General features: G+C 37.3%; 3 protein-coding genes across 3 annotated transcripts; all 3 read left to right on the plus strand.

The window, feature by feature from the left end:
• Positions 1–427: 427 nt before the first annotated feature.
• Positions 428–4,917, plus strand: MMP26 (matrix metallopeptidase 26). The gene is given in 6 exon segments (XM_054580598.1): positions 428–523; positions 1,869–2,050; positions 3,297–3,441; positions 4,077–4,198; positions 4,638–4,810; positions 4,889–4,917. Coding segments are annotated over 6 exon segments (747 nt in total).
• A 4,107-nt stretch (positions 4,918–9,024) lies between these two features.
• Positions 9,025–9,984, plus strand: LOC129076466 (olfactory receptor 51L1). The gene has a single exon (XM_054580627.1). It carries the CDS (start codon positions 9,037–9,039, stop codon positions 9,982–9,984), a length of 948 nt encoding a protein of 315 aa, XP_054436602.1. The 5' UTR covers positions 9,025–9,036.
• A 10,814-nt stretch (positions 9,985–20,798) lies between these two features.
• Positions 20,799–21,746, plus strand: LOC129076467 (olfactory receptor 51G2-like). The gene has a single exon (XM_054580628.1). It carries the CDS (start codon positions 20,808–20,810, stop codon positions 21,744–21,746), a length of 939 nt encoding a protein of 312 aa, XP_054436603.1. The 5' UTR covers positions 20,799–20,807.
• Positions 21,747–22,373: the final 627 nt, after the last annotated feature.

Below are 22,373 nucleotides of genomic sequence, written 5' to 3' on the forward strand. Positions count from 1 at the left end.
TGGATCTTCAACCTTTAACTTTTAGAACAAAGTAGTATTTGTTTGTGACCAGTAAAGAAATTATCATAGAGGCAAAACTGTAATAAACTGCTCCTATGTCACTTATTGTTTTATTTCTCTATTTTTTAATAATAAAATCCCCCATGACAAGATATACCAGTCATTTCTTCAGCCAAGGCTATGGCCAGGTATTCTAAGGGCTATTAGGTATGAGATGAACATGAAAATAAATCCCACAGTTGCTGTCACCGTCCTGGCAGGCTGACCACTCTGCCTCCAACTCAAAATGGGCAATGACGACATTATCGGTGCAAAGAAATGGCATACGAGCAACATGAGTTGTTAGACGTTACTGGCATAGCTATAAAGCCTCCATGGTCTGTGATAGGTACATGAATTCAAGCAGGGGAAGAAGTAAGCATTTGTCATGCAGCCTGTCATCTTAAAAGCTACTATTTTCCCGCCTTGGTGCACTCTCTCAGTGCCTCCTGCTACAGATCATAAGGGACTGGACCTTGCTAAGGTAGGTATGGTAATCGGGACCACATAATCATGTTATAATTATTGTGGTCTACTTTTCTGTATATGTGTTATATGTATGCACATTACTACATGGTATAAAGATAAATATATTAATATTACATAATACACCATTTTCTTCAGTCGCTGTTTATTTTTTAAATAAAAAAGGTAATAAAATTAATTACATCATTTTGGGCCCCCCCAAAAGTGATTTGTGCTTATATGCCTAATTAATAATTCATCCCCAGAGTTCATGTTTCACGATCTCTCCTTCTCTAGGATAGAAAGTAAACATACAGGTGTCTGAATTTCTGAGTCATTAGATAGTAAGGGATCAAGGAAAGGAATTCAAATGAACTAATAATATGGTATTTCTGTTGACAGAGAAATCTCTCAAACTGGCTGCTATACACTTTTCAATTCCCCAAGAAACTGAATTTGTTTCATAAATATTAAGCACCCCAAATACCTAAAATCCCTTATAACTCATCTTAGTCATGTATTTTATAACAGTTCAGAGAACAGGTAAAATATCCTGCTCATATTTAGCCCAGAAAAATATGGTAAATTAGGTAAATCTTAGTGCCCAGCCAAGATCACAATAAAAGCATGAAAATGTAATTTTATACAAAATGCAAAAATTTATCATAGGTTTATATCAAGTACTATCTAAAGAACTGTTGTGTAGGCCATGTTATATTAGACATGTAAATTGTTCTTAAAATACTTTCAGTTCAGGTTGAGTTCAAATACAGACAGAAAGCTTGACTATAATACAAGGTACTATTTCTTTTCTGGAAATTAAAATTCAGTACTCTAGGCTGGTTAAGAAAGTCAGTGAAGACAGGGAGTACATGATAAATGAGTTTTTAAAAAGTATTTTAATGGCATGCTATGTGTTAAATGCAAATGGACTGAGTATGCAGAATTAGGTAAATTATGTCTGAAGTGTTGCAGATCCTGTCCTAAGACTAATTAGAAAGCCCAGAGACCATCTGCCTCGGCAATTCTCGTCTAATACCTTCACAACCTTTATTCCTGGGCCTTTCTACCCTGAAATTTGGATGGTTTATTTTTAGAGATTTTTAACAGATTATCTAGGTTACTTTTATTTTATCTCCTGTGTTTAATATTATCTCTCCAGCCACAGAAGAATCAGGGATAGTGGTCATGATTTGAGAACAGGAGATTTATGAAGAATCCTGGATAGACAAAGCACCGTCCTTCCCAGGCCCTCAAACAAGACTCCTCCCTAGGGTGCTGATACTCTGAGTTTGCCGTGATTGTCTCTAAGTACTCATCCCCTCTTAGTCTCTCACCCAGTATGATTGGTGTTCCCTGACCAGGAAAGAGCGGGCGAGGGGGAAGAGATGCAGTTTCTGCAGCAGACCCATATGAACAAGACAGGCCCACAGGATGTGCAGAAGCTGGCTATGCTCCACCACCCTCACCGTGTAATAACTGATATGACTAACTACTCCATCTCTCTAAAAGGTTCCAAATGGAATAAACACAATCTGACCTATAGGTGCTTGTTGTTAAGACCTGGAGGGGATTAATGGGAAGATTACATCGAAGGACTTCCCGCAGTGTCCCTCCTGGAGGCACCTCTACTGTCTTCTGTTTTCCCAGTCTCTCCTCAGCCCAAACCCCCCTTAGAGAAGAAGGTGATTCTCCCAGTTCTCAATCTGGCCTCCTCAGATCGTCTCTTTAGGAAGTGAAGCCTAATCGCTATCCTTTCATCATGATCCAACTATTAGTCCCCTAGTTAAATCTATTTTTTTTTCTTTGTGTGTATGGGAGTTGTTTATTGTTGTATACTTTTGATATATTTTTGCTCCCTATTTAGGTTACTCTACTAAAAAAACAAAGTGAGGGAGACTCTATCCTGCCTGCTTTCCTGGTCGCTGTGGATGAAGAAGTAAATTGTACCAGACACGATTTGCCTGCCAGGAGAAGGGGGTGGTGATTCTCTCTAGTGGAGGATGCCGCGAACCCTTTCTGAAGTGGCTTTTATTGAGAACTAGACATTGCAGGGGTATACAGCATGAATGCAAAACTTATCAATCTATATCAGAAGGCTAGGGACAATAAATTGAAGAAACACAGAGACCTGTCTTAAATCGGGGGTCTGTCAGACATGCTGGCACCAGATGCTCATTAAGGTATGACTCTGGGGCTCAGGAATTATCCCCTTGCTATGAAGTAAAACACCTGGTTTTTTCCTTACTAGGGCATTGGGAAGCAGAGCAAGCTTCAATAATTATATTGCATTCTTTAGGCCAAATGTCCCAGGGTACCCTCAGTGTTAATATCAGTCCATGCACCTCCCAGCATTCCTGGCTTCCCAGTCAAGGCTTGCAGGCAGGGCCTAACTCAAGTGGGGTTACAATTCCCGATACCACACAAAGTGGTCCCCAACACCTAAGCCTATTGAAAATGTCCAAAGCAAAGCTAAATTATATAAAATGGTGTATATAATAATTGAGCTCACTGATTTTTTTTTATCACAATTACCCTGTAAGCGCTGTGGTTCTCAGACTTTTGTTTACGTAAGAATCATGTGAGAAATTTATTAAAATTTTTAGAAACCCATATTTTGTATGTTTAATTCCTTGAGATTCTTATTCAATGAGTCTAGGATTTACCTACTTTACAGATGAGCAAATGAGGTCTCAAAATATTCAGTGAATTGCCCCAGAGTCATTCCTTTTTTAGAGCAAGGATAATTCCCCTATGTTTGAGCTATTCCACTTACAGCTTTCTTATTTCAGTATTATCAATTGCCCAAAAGATATGAATCCATCTACAATGAATAACATTATATATGATATGGTTTCCATCTGGAGCAATGTGACCCCCTTGATCTTCTGGAAAGTGAAGGGTCAAGATGTAGACACTAAGTTTTCTGAGAGTTGGGTAAGAAACTGACATGGGAGGGAAGATTTGGTGTCCTGTGTAATGTGCTAGTGGTCTCAATCTATAAGCAAAAACCTATTCCACCTCCTCCAGCTTCTGAGAAAAATAACCAGACAAAATCCTAATAGAAATAAATAAGTCAATAACACAAGAAAAACATTTTAGTCTAATGAAGGAGTAGGTAAGTGAGGAGATTCACTGTGGTGTGAACAGAGCAAGGGAGGAGGAATTACACATTTTCCTTTTCAAAGAAAGTTGTATAGACTTCAAATCTGTTGAAACTTTCCCAAAGTTGATCCAGCCTATTTATAAAACCTGTAGAGTTTAAGTTTTCTCCTCCTATTTTCCTCCATTTTTAGAGGAGGTTTTTGTGTCTAACATAACTTTCAATCAGTCTATGCCATCTTACCCTGTTCTCTTTACTACAGAAAATAGGTAGCTAGGATTTTGGCCCCATCCTATTCCTCAGCATAGATGGTATCTTAGTTCTCTCACACTTCAGCAATACCCATTGCATAGTACCCTAAGGCACTGAGGCTTTTCTAAAGCCATTCTTGCTCTTGACATTCCCCTCCCCACCCCCACTGTGACAATAGCTTTTGTCGTTGTCCACAGACCATGGAGATCGTTGACCCTTTGATGGGCCAGGTCATATCTTAGCCCATGTCTTTTTACCAAATTATCAAACTCCAGGAATTATCCACTTTGACAAGGGAGGATGTTGGTTGACTTCATACAAAGCTAAAGACCTGATGTGGTGGGAGTGCTAAAACTGCACTGATGGCCTCCTTTTGAGTCTGGAATATATAATAAGGAGGTAGAGGAAAGGTTTCAGAGTGTCCAGGGTTAGGCAGAGAGATTTGGCTGAGGGAATGGGTCTCCTATTTGAATGGGAGAAGGGGGGATTATTTCTGAACAACGATGCTCCTATAATAAATACATTCATATTGTGTTTTTCTTTATTTCTTTTCTCCCAGTTATCAAATTTCTCCACGTTTCTGTTTACTTCCAATTTATCTATTTTGCCATTTTGTATCCCACTTAGATTATTTACCTCTCTGCCTACCTTTTTTATTTTTTTTTCGGACTATAACATTTGTTCTTTCCTACTTTTCTGTTCTCTCCTTTTTTCTCCCTTATTTTTCACACGTCATTTCTGTATTCTCTATGCATAGTTAATTTTTCTTTTTTGCTAGTGACTTTTCAGGGTTTAATCTGTTCCTGGTTGCCATTCATTAGCTGGATCATTCTCTGGGCCTGTGGCACTCCATGAGTCAGAACTTCATCAGGTACCCCAGGTATATTTATCAGAACCCTAGAACCTTCCATCTTGATGTTGATGATATCCAAAGAATCTATCAAGTATATGGTCTGTTTTCCCTGGAAGGGAGGAGAATCCGAGAAGAAAAATTCACTTGAAGTTTACTACCTTTTCTGCCACCATTAGGAGAAAGATGTTCATCTGAAATGCCCTGATGCTGACACAGAAGAATCATTTATGCCACTGACATTTCAGTGGTTTCATTGGAGGATCAAACAACTCAACACACTAAACCATCCTTGGAGACCACTTGAATTAACCCCTAAAGGATGGAACCTAGTCAGGGCCACTGAGTCAAAACTCAGAACACTTTAGGGTCAAAATAAAGATGGTTTTTAAGAGTAAGATTTTGGTCTTATGATTTGGTATGTCTCAGCATTTGGTATGTTCTACCACTGTGATAAAATGAGAAAGGAGAATATAGTAGAGTGGAGAACTCTAGCAGAGATAGGCATGGAACTCTTGAGTTAACTGAAAAAAATAAAATTAAGAGTAGGCCTTTTAAATACTACATGGGTAGAGTTTGAGGAATGTTATTTATGCTGCATTGAAGATTGCAGCTGTAGAAATCAACTGTCAGGATGGTGGCTTATTCACTCATTAGCTTTGAGTCCTTGGGCAAGTTATTTGACCTCTTTGTGACTCAGTTTAACATTTGTTATGTAATTGTAATAATTTTATCTACTGTCAGGGTACTAAATGATATAATGAAGGTAAAACTCTTTACTCAGTGCTTTGTAATTTTTAGCTATAATTAATATTGTAGTTGAGATATTAGATAAAAGTATATTCTATTAAGTCTATATTGTACTGCCTGGATTTAGAGAGTGAAATCATTGGTGGAGAGTGTGAGATGGGTAGGGCAGCAGTACGTAATCAGACACATATTAGAAGCCACCAGGAGGTGTACAATGTATTAGACCAAAGGCTTTTCCCACTCATCTGGCCATATATAAGCACTTATCTTTCTATTTTAGAATCAAGACAATGGGAAAAATTTTCTGACACAAAGGGTTGTTATGCTTAAGACAATATTCCCCTCGTAATAAAAAACCTAAAATGAGAAAACTGAGTTTTGGAGAGGTAGCTGAAGTAAAAGCATCTGCCTAGGGAAATGAAGTTATTACATGATATACATTAATTCAGAAGTGGGTCAGGAAAGATTTTACCAACAAAGGTATAAAGAAGGGACAAGAGCAAAACACGTAAAAAAATTTCATAAAGAGATTATTTTAATATTGGCATTTTCATTACAAAAACAAAAGAGCTAAAATATTTAGATAAACTGATAAACTTGTTTTTGAAAATACAAATAGTATTTGACAGTGATTTCTGAAAAACTCAAATTATTGTGCATAAAGTGATCATTTTGAGTTCATAGGAACAACGGGAAGAAAGTAGATGAGAGATAAGACAATAAAATTGGTAGGAATCCTTTGAGTTATGGGACGTGACATGACCAGGGTCTCTGTAAGTTGCATAAGTTTCAGAGAAAACCCTGCAGTCACACTCATCTTTACCCCCATCCCACGAGTGGGTGAAGCTAGGAAGCAAATGTCTCGCCATTTTTATATGACACAGGGAAATTCTTTAGAGGGAAACAGCAGAGTCTCTGCATGTTGGCCAAGACTTTGTCAGGCCTGTGCTGCAGTTCAGCTTCCTCTTTGCCCAGTGCTACTCTCTTCTTCATCCTCTCACAGGTGTTAATTTCTGATAAAGACTGAGGCCTTATAAGAACTTTAATGTCATAACTTATGGTCTAACATTTAGGTCTTGCAACTTGAGCTCTGAAGCTGCTTGCAAGGCATGACTTAGCCCATTTGGACTCTAAAACTGCCTGCAGTGTCAGCAGCCCCACTGGGCTGATTGAACTGATTGATAGACCTTATTCCTTGTATTGTTGATAAATAATATTTCCTGGACTATAACTGTGTGATTAAAAAACTAGCCTTTTTTGTTGTTTTTGTTTGTTCTACAGGTCTGTGCGCTGAAACTAGGACTTGATAAATGTTTTATCATATATTATCCATTGTTCTCACCTCACAACCCCACTCACTTGATCACTGAGTCAGCCCAACATTGTAAGACCAGTCAGAAAATGAATGATGTAAGTTTATGGTCTTGTTTCTCCTAGCAACCCATCACTTTGATCACTAGCTCCTTATAATTTTTGCCTTGAAAAAAGGTGCTTATCTCCTCCGTCTAGGAACATATTCTTGTTTCTTACTGAGGGCTATGTTTCCTGACTTACATATCCATTACCTGAATAAACTCTTTTAATTTCTTAAAAGGATCCTCTGGACTTTTGCATACAATAATTTGATATATTTTATTTTTTAAATTTTATTTACTTTTAATGGTTTATTTTTTATTATATTCTTCCATGATCTTATTTTTATATATCAGTACCAAGGACTTAGGAAAAGGTAATTTATATGTTCTATTCCCATTAGCATAAATTAATATCAAACACATACAAATAAATCTAATGTAAAATGTATAATATCTCTTAACAGAAACATATGAAACAGTATTGTGAAAAAATAAAGACCTTCAATAACTGAGGTTTTTGTTCTTAAATTGGAAAATCTGGTAATCTAAAATTTTAACTCTCCCAAAATTGATCTATAGATTCAATTTTATTCTCAATAAAAGTCTCAATATATATATTTTATAGTTTGAAAATAATGAATTCTTTCTAAAGTCTATAAATAAATTCCAAATGGTGGCTAGTTAAGATATAAGCTAAGATAAAGAATGTATTGGGAAGCCATGCTTTATCCTGAGTACTGTGGAAGTAGTGATGTTCCAAATAATAGTTTTTGCCTTTACAGGGCTCAGTATGGAGACTTGAATCTCATTGCTGCTTAATAAATTATTAGTAAACACATAGCTAATGAACAATCCTGTTCATGGAGAAGTGGTAAAGACCTTCTAATATTGTAGAAGGGTTTATTATCACACTTAAGTACCAAAGTCCTATATGAATGTCACTAATGAAGCTGAAATTTTGGTATTCTTCTGGGTTAGGGTAGGAACCATGAGTTCACTCTCATATGATCATTTGAGAAGGGAAAACTAATACATTTGAAAGAAAAGACTGGGTATAGTGGATAAACATAGGGACACATTTATACAATTTCCAAGATCATAATCATATGTTCTTGGCACAGCTGTGGTTAAAGGCTATTTATATTAATTACATCTCGGGAGATCCAGCAGATTGTGACACCAATCCCAAATCTTCTACCCCAGGAGTACTTATAGAGATAGTGAAAGCATTCAAGTCTCATTATTCATGGAATCAAAGGTTTCAGGGCTGAAGTCCATGGAGGATCAAAATTGTAGCATATATAATCAGTTGAAGTTTGATCTCCTAGAGATGGAACTCTCCTCTGGTGAGGAATAAACCAAAGAGAGCAAGAAGTAAAAGCAAAGAAATACAAATAAAAATTAGAAGAAAGAGACAATAGAAGCACTGGAAAAAATAGAGAATTACATGGTGAAAAGACATAAATTTAGGTAAAAAGAAAAGAGAAAGAAATGGCAACCTGAGCAGAATACAAGGATAAAGATGTTGAGAAAGCGAATTAATGAGAGAGAAAAAGAGAGAGACAGAGGGAAAGAGAAACAGAGAGAGAAAGAGAGGCAGAGAGAATATGACCTTACCTACCTACAATGGAGGAAAATTTAAGCATCTCAAGAAAAGTAAAACTGGATTATTTAGGAAATGGACTACCGGTAACATGATAAAGCATTCATATTAATGTAATTGGCTTATGTGTACATTTCAGGTGTTAATTTTTTAATTGCAAATAAATAGTAAGTGGATTTTGGCATAGTTTATGTTAACCTGCAAGGGCTAAAGAACGTAAAATCATCCAAAGAACAATGTAAACTTCTGCAGTAGAGCAAGTGGGTGTCATTCTCCTTAAAGGTAAACAATTTTGAAATGTATGAAATATAATATTCTACTCTAATCTTTTTTTAACAATTTTAAGATGGGTTAATCAGTGGAAGACTGTCAATATAAATTCATCAAAGTTCTTGTCAGAGATTACTAGGTTTGTGTAGTACACACTTTTGTTCCAGAATTTAGTTTTACTGGAAAATGTTTCTTACGTGAGAACCATAGGAAGTACCTCTTTCTTCCTCTGTGAGGTTAGAGGAAAGATGTATTGTATTCTGATTACACTGCTTGTGCTCACAAGGGATAACTCTGAGGGATAAAAAAGAATAACAGAAATTATTCGTCACTCTTTGCCAGGGTGACCATGGTGGTCTGGAATACCAATGATACTATGGAGCCCATATTTATTCTGAAGGGTTTTCCTGGACTGGAGTATGCTCATTCTTGGCTCTCAATTCTATTCTGCTGTGTATTCTTGGGATCATTTATTGGTAATATTACCATTCTGTCTGTCATTTGGATTGAGTCCTCACTCCACCAGCCCATGTATTATTTCCTTTCCATCTTGGCACTAAATGACTTAGGTATGTCCCTGTCTACATTTCCCACTATACTTTCTGTGTTATGGTTAAATACTCGAGAGATTCAGGCAAGTGCTTGCTATGCTCAGCTCTTCTTCATCCACACATTCACATTCCTGGAATCTTCAGTGCTGTTGGCCATGGCCTTCGACCGTTTTGTTGCTATCTGTCGTCCACTTCACTATACCACTATTCTCACGAACAGTGTAATAGGCAAGATTGGTTTGGCCTGCTTGCTAAGAAGCATGGGAGTTGTACTACCCACACCTTTGCTGCTGAGCCAGAACCACTACTGCCATGACAATGTCCTCTCCCATCCTTTCTGTTTGCATCAGGACGTTCTGAAATTATCCTGTTCAGATGTCAGGATCAACAGCATTTATGGACTATGTGTAGTTATTGCCACACTGGGAGTGGATTCAGTCTTTATACTTCTTTCTTACATCCTGATTCTGAATGCTGTGCTGAGCATTGCATCTGGTGAAGAGAGGCTAAAAGCACTCAACACATGTGTATCCCACATCTGTGTGGTGCTCATCTTTTTTGTGCCAGTTATTGGAGTGTCAATGACCCATCGCTTTGGGAAGCATCTGTCTCCTGTAGTCCACATCCTCATGGCCAACATCTACCTGCTCTTTCCCCCAGTGCTTAACCCTATTGTCTACAGTGTCAGGACAAAACAGATACGACTAGGAATTCTCCACAACTTTGGGCTAAGGAGGAGGCTTTAAGAAACTCTATCCTCCAGTTTTTCAATGGAAAAGTCTTGAGGCAGCTGCTGGAGTTGATGAGAAGTAAAATATTTGGGGCTTAAGCATCTGTTTAAATTCCTAATTCTTTCACTTCCTAGATATATGACCTCAGTTAACCATCAGTCTTTATGAGATGCAGGTTTTTCAGAACCAAATTGTGGTAAGCGTGGTCTTTTCTATCCCCAAAATAATTATGAAACTTATAATAGATACTGTACATAAAAGATATTGTTTTTGAAAACTGGAAAATTTGTTATTAAATTATTATAAATAATAGAAATAATTTTCTTTATGAAATATAATTATGTTTATATAGTTTCTCATGTTTATGATCTAAAACTCAGAAATCAATCTTTCTCTCTTTCTAATATGTTTGCTCATATTGTGTTTCTCCTGCCAAAATGTTGTAACTGTTTATGAAAATATTTCTGATTTCTTGGGGCAGGTTTGGAACTTGAGTTCCTGGCAGAACTTTGAACTGCCCCTTTTGCTACTGACTATGGACTAAATCTTCATCTCATCACTGAGCAATGATGTCCTGCCTCCCACTGCCACTATAGACCTATCCGTTCTTTTAAGTTACCAGTGAATACTGAGACAGAAACATGCAAGTGGCTCAAGAAAGCCTGGCATTGCAGTTCTGAACATCTGGGCAAATTGTAGATTCCCTGTTCACTACTACAGGACAGGATTTGACATCTTAATTTGTGAGTGGGTTGGGAGTTTGGCACAATAACCACCCTCATAATATTTCTAATAATATTTTCTCCTCTTGTTCTATATGCCTGTGTGGATCTTTAATATTGTGTCTTTCTCAGTTTCTTTATTGTAGATAGCACATTACTTTCTTCTTCTTCATTAAGATGACTCACATGTGTGCTTTTATTGTTGATATTTTATTATTTCATATTTATTCATGGGATTATGGGCTGCTGCACTAATACATCACTGTGAGGCTGGTCTCACCTAACTGTCATAAGTATTCATTAAACAGTTTTAAGTGTATATCCTGTTGCATATTTACTCACCCTGTAAAACTACACTGAGAAACATGAAATACTGGTTGTAACAATTATTGCTTTCAATAGTGTGGATATATACAGAACAGAAGGCATGGTCTTAATGTTTAAAATTAATGTTTAATAGTGTAAATACATACATATAAAGATTAGTAAAATTACTAGATGCTAGCATTGATATAGGTAAATAGCACAATATCCCTATTAAAGAGTGGTAAATTTTAATTGAAGATTTAGAAATCAGGAATTAAGGTAGTTGACATTTTAGCTGTACCTTGTGGCTCAAATTCATTGTTACCAAATAGACAAAGTGTGAAAGAAATCGGCGTGCTGAAGTTGACTTGTACTGGCTTATGAAAGCCAATTGTTTAATCCTGTTCCAACTCCACATTCTGTGATGTCACATTGATAGTTTGAAATTGGTCATGATAGTAGTATTTCCAAAACAGAAATTGATAAACAGTAAATTCCAGCCAAGGCTTTAACATTCTTTCCTTGAGAGTTGGTTTTTAAGCATTTATCAGCACACCACTGGACAAGGTATTCCAGGAAAAAAGAGATAGCTTGAAGAAAACAGTGTAGAAAGTACATGTGTTAGTAACACTCTCCAATCTCCAGGAGAAATTTAAGACTTGCCCAAACTGTCTCACACTATCTGAAAAGAGAAAGGACTCTGAAGTGGATTGTGATCGACATGCACTGCCCAGATCATACTCCAATGAAGATCTTGTGAAAAAGGTGAATGGGCTAAGTACAAATTGGTAGTTACAAAATAGTCATGGGGATGTAAAGCATAGCATAAGGAATATAGTCAATAATATTGTAATTGACTATGTATGGTGCCTGGTGGGTACTGGAAATATAATGGGGAACACTCTTAAATATTTCGTTGTCCAACCACTATGCTGTATACCTGAAACTAATACAAAATAATAAATGAATGTAAACCGTAATTTAAAAAAATTTAAAGTTCTTTTTAGAAAAAAAGAAAGAACTTGCAGCCTAAGCTCCTGTGACTTTATTATCTGTTATGGGATACAAGTAATGCTTTGCCTCATAAAAATCATTAAGAAGTGATTCCTTTCTTAATATAAATCCATATGTAGGGTTTCTGTTATTCTTTCAGAAATTAAATGTTTTAAATAATTCATTAAAGATGCTATCTGGGTCTGGGGTTTTCTTTCTGTAACTTTTTTTCCACTTTTAAAAAAAATATATTTTGTTGATTATGCTATCACACTTGTCCCATTTTTTTCTCCCCTTATTCCTCTCTACGCTGTACCACAGGAATCCGCCCCCCACCCTTAGTACATGTCCATGGGTCATGCATGCAAGGTCTTTGGCTTCTCCATTTCCTATACTATTCTTAACCTCCCCCAGCCTATTTTGTACCTACTATTTATGCTTCTTCTTCCCTGTACATTTTCCACCATTCTCCCCTACTCCCTCCCCTCTGATCTACATTTCTGTGATTCTGTTCCTGTTCTAGTTGTTTGCTTAATTTCTTTTTGTTCTTGTTTTTTAGGTTCAGTTGTTGATAGTTGTGAGTTTGTTGTCATTTTACTCTTCATAGCTTTTGATCTTCTTTTCTTGGATAAGTCCCTTTAAAATTTTGTATGATAAGGGCTTGGTGATGATGAACTCCTGGGAAGTACTTTATCTGTCCTTCCATTCTAAATGATAACTTTGCTGGATAGAGTAATCTTAGATATAGGTCCTTGCCTCTTGTGACTTTGAATACTTCTTGCCAGCCCCGGCTTGCGTGCAAGGTTTCTTTTGAGAAACCATCTGATAGTCTTATGGGAACTCCTTTGTAGGTAACTGTCTCCTTTTCTCTTGCTGCTTTTAAGATTCTCTCCTTATCTCTAATCTTGGGTGATGTAATTATGATGTGCCTTGGTGTGTGCTTCCTTGGGTCTCACTTCTTTGGGATTCTCTGAGTTTCCCAGATCTCCTGGAAGTCTATTTCCTTGGCCAGGTTGGGGAAGTTCTCTTATTTTTTCAAATAAGTTTTCAATTTCTTGCTCTTCCTCTTCTCCTTCTGGCTTCCCTATGTTTCAGATGTTGGAATGTTTATAGTTGTCCCAGAGGTTCCTAAGTCTCTCCTCATTTTTTTGAATTCTTGTTTCTTCATTCTGTTCTGGTTGAATGTTCATCTCTTCCTTCTGCTCTCAATTGTTGATTTGAATCCCAGTTTTCTTCCCTTTATGGTTGGTTTCCTGTATATTTTTCTTTATTCTACTTTGCATAGCCTTCACTTTTTCCTCCATTTGGTGACCATAATCAACCAATACTGTGAGCATCCTGATTACCAGTGTTTTGAACTGGTAACCTGATAGGTTGGCTATCTCTTCATCACTTAGTTCTATTTTTGGAACTTTGATCTGTTCTTTCATTTGAGGCATATTTCTTTGTTTCAGCATGCCTGTTATGTTGGGAGGAGTGGAGCCTTAAGTATTCACCAGGGTGGGGCAATGCAGGAGGCTGTGTTGTGATGCTATAGATGGTGGAGGGGTCTGAGAAGGAACAGTGCCACTTGCTCAGCTCTTGGCCTGCTTTCAGGCCAAGACTACTTTCTTTGCTCCCTATAAGTGAATTGGGCCCTTCTGATGCTGATTCCTGGGTGGATGGGCTTGTGTATATTCTAGGACCCCATGGGCCTCTCCAACAAACTCTCCTTAGAGGCTGGGAGTTTATCTTGCTGCCATATCCCCCACAAGATTTTTTTTTTATGTTCTTTTTTTTCTTTAAATCATGTTTATTTTATTACAGTTGTCTCAATTTTTCCCCCTTTGCCCTCCTCCACCCACCCCACCTCGTCCCCCTCTCCCACAGTCAATTCCCACTCTGTTGTCCATGCCCATGGGTCATTCATACATGTTCTTTATTTAGTTCCTTCTCCTTCTTTCTACCATTGTTCCCCCTCCCCATCCCCTCTGGTCACTTTCAGTCTACTCCATATTTCCTTCCCTGTGGTTTATTTTATTCATTAGCTTATTTTGTTGAATAGATTCCACTTATAGGTGAGACTCTGTGGCATTTATCTTTCACTGAGTGGCTTATTTCACTTAGCATAATGTTCTCTAGTTCCCCTCATGTTGTCCTAAAAGGTAGGAGTTTTTTCCTTTCTTTTTCTTTTTTATTAAATGCAGATTGATTTTATTTATGTATTTTTTTAAATGTCAAGATCCATTATAAAATATTAAAAAATATAAATCCATTATAAAGTCTCAGCAATTAAAACTATGTGACACCAGCACAGAAATAATCAAGTAAATCAATTAAATATAATGAACATTCTAGAAACAAATGTATATATCTTTCTAACAATGTAATATGTGATTAAGTTGATATTTCAGATCAATGGGGAAAATAAGGCTTATTCAACAAATAAGGTCCATGGGACACTATTACTTGAAATAAAACAAATATAGAGCCTTATTTCATGCATTACACAAGACAGATTCAGGTGAGTTAAAAATGAATATGTAAAATCTAAGGAGTTTTTGGAGAAAATATAAAATATTATTTTTCTTACCCTAAAGTAACATATTCAAACCCAGAAGGTATAAAGTAAAATATTGAAAATATGACTATTAAACATTTAAGACTGTACAGTAATATACATATTAAAAAAGTTAAAGGACAAGTAATAGAATAGGAAAGTATTTGCAAAACATCTAAAAAATGGTTAATAGTTTTTGGGGGGTTTTATAGGGAAAAAAATCTACAAACATTTATTCAAAAGCTGGGTAAAGAATACCAAAAAATCATTTAAAACTTTTTAAAAAAATAATAGAAATAGGCAAGAAATCTACAAAAACAAATTTAGTTTCAACAAGTAATAAAGGAACAATTAAAATAACATATCCTTGTCACAATCAGATTAATAAGTATTAAAAATATTGGTAATATCAAGTATTGGTGACTGTGAAAGGAACTGGGTATTAATAGATTTTTTTTTCTTCATCTTCTTAAAGCAGTCCCTTTAGCATATTTTGCAATGCTGATTTAATAGAGGTGTATTCTTTTAGCCTTCTTTTGTCTGAGAAGCTCCTTATTTCACCTTGCATTTTAACTGAGAGCCTTGCTGGTTAGAGTAGTCTTGGTTGCTGGCCTTTGCTCTTCATGACTTGAAATATTTCTTGCCACTCCTTTCTGGTTTGCAGTGTTTCTGTTGAGAAGTCAGCTGCTAGCCATTTCAGGGCTCCCTTGCATATTAGTACTTCTTTCTCCCTTGCTTCCTTTAGGATTCTCAGTTTGTCTTTGATATTTGCCATTTTAATTATAATGTGTCTTGCAGCAGGCCTCACTGGGTTCCTCTTGAATGGAACCCTCTGTGCTTCCTGGACTTGTGTGACTTTTTCTCTCCTCCAATTAGGGAAGTTTTCCATCATTACTTTTTCAAACAGGTTCTCTATCCCTTGCTCCTCTTCTCCTTCTGGTATCCCTATTAGACTGAAATTACTATGTTTCAGGTGTTTCTACATTTCCCTAAACACCTCTTCATTCTTTTTAGTGTTTTTTCATTTTCTTGTTCTTTCTCACAGCTTTTTTCTACCTTATCATCCAGCTCACTGATTCATTCTTCTGCTTCATCTAGCCTGCTTTTGATTCCTTCTACTGTGTTCTTCAATTCAGAAATTGTATTCTTCATTTCCTCTTGTCTCTTACTGATAGTTTCTATGTCCTCTTTCATACTGATAGAGTTTGCTTTAAGTTCCTCACAGTTTCCCTGTAGTTTCTGGTAATTCTCCCTGAGTTCATTGAGCTCATTGAGCTTCCTTAGAACTGTTGTTTGGAACTCAATATCTGATAGTTGCCTCTCTTTCATTTTTTCTCTTTCTGGGGATTCCTCCTTTCCCTTCTAGTGGGATATATTTCTTTGTCTTCCCATTATTTGTGAGACTCTCCTCTTTTGCTTCTGCTTCTTAAATTGATCTGTCTTGATTTCCTGACTTTGGAGTGTGAACTTCTGTGGTAGGAGACCACTGTTTTGTTTTGATTTTTTCTTTCTGGATCTGTCTCTGATGATGTCAGATGTTGACCCTGTCTGACCTTAGGCAGTCTATTGGAGACTTCCAGGAATCTACTGTCTGTGGCTGTCTCCTTCCGCTGTTAACCTAGTCGCTCTGCACTCAGCAGGCTGGCTTAGAGACACTACAGAGTGGGGTGGAGTCCCTCCTGAGGGTGGCGTTATTGGGTCCTCTCAAGCTACTGCTGCTCAGGGAAATGGTCTGCCTGAGCCAGATGGCTATTGCCCTATGGGGGAGGAGTCAGCACTGGGATCCTGCTGGCTACTCTCTTTATTCTCTCCCCTAAGCCTCCTTACCCAATCTTTCTTCAGGCATCTTCAGTCCACTCTGTCCCTGCCTTTGCTGGATTCCAGGGTAAGTGGCTGCAAATAAAAATTTATGTGTTGGCTTTTAAATGGTTCTTTGCGTCTCCAGCTGCCTGTCTCTGGCAGAGAGCAACCCTGCCACTTTTTGCAACTGGCTGTTATCTGTGTACTTTTGGGGCTCTGATGCTGTAGATTGGAGATCCCTGCTTATGGTTTAGACCCTGCTCTTCTCAGGGGGATCCAACTGGCCATTTTAATATCTTTCTGGTGCTGCTGCCCATGAGCTCCCCACCTGCTTTCTTGAGTCTCTACCGTACGCTTTACCAGTTAGGTTGTGCTACATCTTATTCTTCTGTCTGTCTGAGGTTATAAGACTCCTCTCTTTCCATTGTTCAGTTGTTTGTTCCAGGTAATTTCTCCACAATTTAGTTGTAATTCCAGGTTGGTCCTGGGAGGAGGTCAGTGTGACTTCCACTCACTCCTCTGCCATCTTGATTCCCTCCCCCACAAGTTGTTACAACCAGAGGTTTTGAGACTTTCTTTTCCCTGCACTGAAACCCTGGATTTCATAGTCTGTTTTGCTCCCCAGCTATTCCTCACAGTTTATGGGACCACCTGGTCCTCCAGCTGCTGCCTTGCCCCACGTCCGCTCAGCCTTGGCTGCCTGTCTCTGTCTTTCCTACTGGTCTGGATGAATGTTTCTTCTTTATCTACTTGGTTGTCACACTTCCATACAATTCATTGTTCATTGTAAGATGTTTAGGGGCATCCCTTATATCCACAAACCAGATCCCCTTAACATTTTCCCAGTTGTGACAACTGAAAATGCCCTCAGACATGGTCAAATATTTTGGGAAACATTTTCTTCTTCTTGAGAATTGCTGCTTTAAATCAAGGATTTCCTCAACTCCCATTGCCCAAAGGGATATCTTCTGAACACAAATTTCAGAAGTTAATAAATGCTCTCTGTATACATTATGTCTGGAAAAGTCTGAACAGCATGCAATATAAATGTTTATACACAATGGTATTGCAATGTGCGATTTGTCCCAAACATAATTGACCAAGGCTTACCTTGTATGTTTGGCCATTAATTCTATTTAACTAGTGGCCTATTGTACATTTTAGGAAAATCTGAGATAGGCAGTATAAAGAATTAACATTTTTGAGCAGCTAGAACTTGCTCTATGCTTCTAGTTATTCAGAGCACAGAATTTTTCTTGCACATTATTCTGACTGACTAAGCCAGCCCATTAGTTTTCTCCATCAGATGATTTCAGGGACACTTCTCAGTTGCTACAATATCTGGACTCCCAGCTTGAGAATTTGGCACAATCATCTCCTTCCCCTGAGCAAGAGACAAAGCTCCAATGGCAGTGACATCATCTTTGATCCCTGGAGGTTGCATTAAGAAAACAAATGTTCCTTCCTGAATGGACTAATCCTGGGAAGGGCATTGAGTTTAGAGTAGTTAAATACAGAGAACAGTGTTAATGAAGCACATTACTAGACAGAGTCAAGGATGCTGAACCCACAAATATCCCATTTTGGCTCTGGAGTTGCTGCAAAACAAATGGATGCTTTTCTCAGAAAATCTATGCTTCCTTGAAGGACTAACTGTTTTAGGATATTTTATGGCCATCATCAGTGACTCTTCCTCCCTCCAAGAAATCCCTACATGACCAACTTGTAGCACGGTGAATAACAGTCTACACCTGAGGGCTCAGGTATGCATGAAGGAAGTTTTCTGAGGTGAGAAGAATGGGTAAGAGATTAGTACCTATTTGAAAAATCCAGGAAGTAGAAGGCTGACCAAGTGAAATTACTCAAGTTTGGGGATCAGAGGTAGAGACTGCCATTCCCCCAAAGAATCCAGACTATCATCTTCAAGGCTGCTCAAAAGGGCTTCGCTACGGAATGGCATTAAAATTCACCTCCAGGTATAGATACCATAAATGATGGAACCATGCACTGAAATCTCTGGTCTTTCAAAACATCTGTTATTAACTAAAAATTATACTGTTAAAAGTTACAATGATGATGATGATTATAATGATGATATTCATGATGATTGAGTATCTCCTCTACCTCACTCTCATGCACATAATATACACTTGGTAATATTATGAGCCAAAAAAAGAATTTAGAAAAAATAATTCTCCAGAGAAGTCCTGAGGGGTAACATGTTTACAAGTGATAACTTGGGCACTCCAGTTCATGCCTGCCTTTGGATCACTGTTGTATACTGCTGGTATGTTTAAAATTGTGGCTACTTCCACGTATTCATTAAGATTTTGCCTTACTTAAGCCCAAAGTATCTCCTAGGTCTCAGACTCTGTGCCAAGTACTTTAGATTCATTTTCTTGAATATCTTAAATATTAAGTAAGGTAATGCAGGTCCCAATTTTTATGTTCAAAGTTTAGTAAATCTGTTCAAAGTGATAGAAGTAATGAATGACAGTTGTCATCAGGTTTTCTCTGACTCTAGAGGAGTAGTCACTGAGATCACGATGCTTGTGTCTGTATCCAACAGGCCCATTTAAGGGAGATGAATTATGAATATCCTAAGTCAGGGAATTTTCTACAAAGAAGTTGACAAAAGTGATCTAAGAGGGAACACTGGCATAGCTGAGCAGGATAGAGTGTCTGAAGATATTGAAAGATTTGAAGGAGAGTATCAAGGAAGAAGAATATAACTGCATGCAAGTGCCAAAGTGATGACAATTATTGTCAGTGATATTAAAGGAACAAGGAGAAGTTTGTGATATAAAATGCTAGGATAGTGAGGGAGATATATAAAGACCAATATTACCTAATAAGCTATAATTAATAGTATATAAATCACAGGATGAGAATATGTAGAGGACTTCCTGTCTTCATTGTATCTGTTACTAAAAAAGGAAGGAAATAGTGCCAGAATGAAAGGTTCCTTTGTATGGGGGGTAGTTAGTTATTTTAAGTCTGTCAGAAGAAATCACAAAATGTAAGTGTATTAGTGGAGCAGGATAGATTGGAGAACAGGTGAACTTTGAAAAAAAGACTCTGATATTAAATGAAAAAAAGTTTATTGGTATATTGTGCCTACAGTCGCTGGAACTGGGTGACCATTATGTTGCTGAGTACCTGGAGTCTCTAGGATTTCTACTTCAATAACTCATCTTCAGTCCTCAGTAACCTCTGCCTCTTATGTTCCCTGCAACGCATTTCATCTACTCGATGCCTGTTAGGTTCTTCTTATAACATGCCATGTGCTCTTTTTCACTGTTTTTGTTTTATTTTTTTTTTCCTAAGGATTTTTTTCTTTCTCTTCCTGCTCAATTAGACATCCCTCCAAATTCTCCTAGTAGGAGTAATTTCCCTTTTGAGAACTCTTTGTGGAACTCAAAATACCACTATCTCATCTCCTTGACACACACGCTTCAAATTTATTTTAACCAAATTGAATTAATCTTAACCTCTAGTCTTACCAACTTTTAAATTTTTGTTTGTTTCAACAAATGATACTGAAATTTACCAAATAACTTAACTTGTCCCAAGTTTCTTTCTTTCTCTTATTCTTAACATATGATCATCAAACAATATTTCACTTTTTCTACCTACAAACTTTTATATCTATTTATTTTTTATCATCCATACTGTTACATTTCACTTTTACCCACTTTTTTAATGACTAAAATAGTCTTCTGAAAAACTTCTCTACCTTCTCGTTTGTCAACATTTAAACCATATTTAACATTTGTTCTAGTATGACACTGATATATAATATACATTTGGTCAAATGGCTTTCCTAAAAAAATGTCATCTTGTATCTTCTAAGATTAAGTCCAAACTCTGTATAGTGATGCACAATTACCCTCAGAAATTCAATCTTAACTCCAATAACCATCTGAAAAGCCACCTTACCCTACAGCTTTGCTCAATTATGTTTATTTACACTTGTAATACTAACACCTTCCTGCATTTACATGGGTGCCAGTCAGCAGAGAATATCCAACACAGCCCTCTGTTCTCACATAGCTCATATTTGTCATTTGAGAAACTAATTCAGGACTTACCTTTAACAAATCTTCCCTAAACTCCCTTGGTCAGGATAGTTACCTCTTTCTGTATTTTAAACTAACACTTTGTCTTAATTTTAGCTCTCTCTATCCACTAAAGTGTACCTATTTATTTGAAGGCATGTTTTATATATTACTCTATAGTTTCACATTGCCCAATTTGCTTTTATAAAATATTTTCTCAATAAATATTTATTGAGGAAATAATTAATTAGTAAAATAATAAATGCAGGTAGTAATTTATGTATAATGAGCAGAATCGTGATTGAAATAGAAAACACAGAGCAGTGTGCATCAGAGCTTCTTTCAGCAGTATTGATTTTTACCCTAATTGTTCTCTTTTCTTTTCTCTCCACCTAGATTGAAGGCGTCTCCATTCACACAATGTCTGTCTTCAATAGCTCTTCTCTATACCCTCGCTTCCTTCTGACAGGCCTCTCAGGCCTTGAAAGCAAATATGGCTTGATTTCCCTTCCCATCTTCTTTGTTTATGCCACCTCAGTTGCAGGAAACATTACTATCCTCTTTATCATAAAAACTGAGGCTTCCCTCCACCAACCAATGTACTACTTTCTGTCAATGTTGGCACTTACTGACCTGGGCCTATCTGTTACAACTTTGCCTACCATGTTCAGTGTCTTCTGGTTCCATGCTCGGGAGATCTCCTTCAACGTTTGTCTGGTCCAGATGTACTTCATTCATGTTTTCTCAATTATTGAGTCAGCTGTGCTGTTAGCCATGGCTTTTGACCGCTTTGTTGCCATCCGAGAGCCCCTGCGCTATGCAGCCATTCTAACCAATGGTGTAATAATTGAAATTGGGTTGGCAATTGTTGGAAGGGCTTTGGCTCTGGTCTTTCCAGCTTCCTTCCTCCTAAAGAGGCTTCAGTATCGTCCTGTCAATATTCTCTCCTACCCCTTCTGCTTGCACCAGGACCTCATAAAGACAACTGTGTCCAACCGTCGAGTCAGCAGCATCTATGGCCTCATGGTGGTCATCTGCTCCATGGGACTTGATTCAGTGCTCCTCCTCTTCTCCTATATCCTCATCCTTGGCACAGTGTTGAGTATAGCCTCCAAAACAGAGAGGATGAAAGCCCTCAATACGTGCATCTCCCACACCTGTGCTGTCCTCACCTTCTATACACCAATGATTGGGCTATCTATGATCCGTCGCTATGGGCAGAATGCTTCCTCAATTGTCCATGTGCTAATGGCCAATGTTTACTTGCTGGTTCCACCTGTCATGAACCCCATTGTCTACAGTGTCAAAACCAAGCAGATTCGTGACAGAATCCTCAAGAAATTCAAACAGAAAGTTTAGGTAAAAGAGACTCTAAGATACAACTTTCTTCCCCCTACTCTATATTTATGAGAGTGCTTCATATTACTGTAGAATTTTGAATTTAAACATTACTGATAATATTTTGCCTTTAAGAAACTAGATACCTAAATAACAGTAAATTCTATCTTTTTGGTATGAGAATAAAGACATAGTTTTGTTTTATATTCATGTTAAGGTACTAAAGAATATGGTCATTAAACCCTGGTTAGGCTATTCTTAGAAGAACTCTGACTTTCCTTTTAATAATCAGCAATAAATGTTTGTGAAACTAAGAGTCATCAAATTATCAATCTAGTGAAGTTCTTTGTTATACCTTGCAAAAGCCCTCACTTTCTAAAGATTTAGGTTTTAAGGTGACTCTGGGTCTAATATTGACCCTGTACTTAAGAGCAACAATATTTCCTCACAAAATTGACCTTACTTATGAAAGTATTTTTAATGAATTTTTTAAATCTTCTGTTCAGCAGAGAAAAATGTTTCCAGGAGGAAAGACTTCTATACAGAGAAGTTCCATGACAAATTGATGAAGTTCAGCATACTTTCAAAAGCTTGAAAGGAAGACAACTTAGCCCAAATAATTCAACTGATTTGAGTGACTCTCAAATG

The sequence above is a fragment of the Pteronotus mesoamericanus genome, unplaced genomic scaffold (assembly GCF_021234165.1).
Source record: "Pteronotus mesoamericanus isolate MK-2021 breed Mesoamerican mustached bat unplaced genomic scaffold, CSHL_Meso_final contig_591, whole genome shotgun sequence".
Classification (NCBI taxonomy): domain Eukaryota; kingdom Metazoa; phylum Chordata; class Mammalia; order Chiroptera; family Mormoopidae; genus Pteronotus; species Pteronotus mesoamericanus.

Coding starts and splice junctions, on each gene's coding strand:
- LOC129076466 (XM_054580627.1), top strand. CDS start 9,037: ATGGTGGTCTGGAATACCAATGATACTATGGAGCCCATATTTATTCTG.
- LOC129076467 (XM_054580628.1), top strand. CDS start 20,808: ATGTCTGTCTTCAATAGCTCTTCTCTATACCCTCGCTTCCTTCTGACA.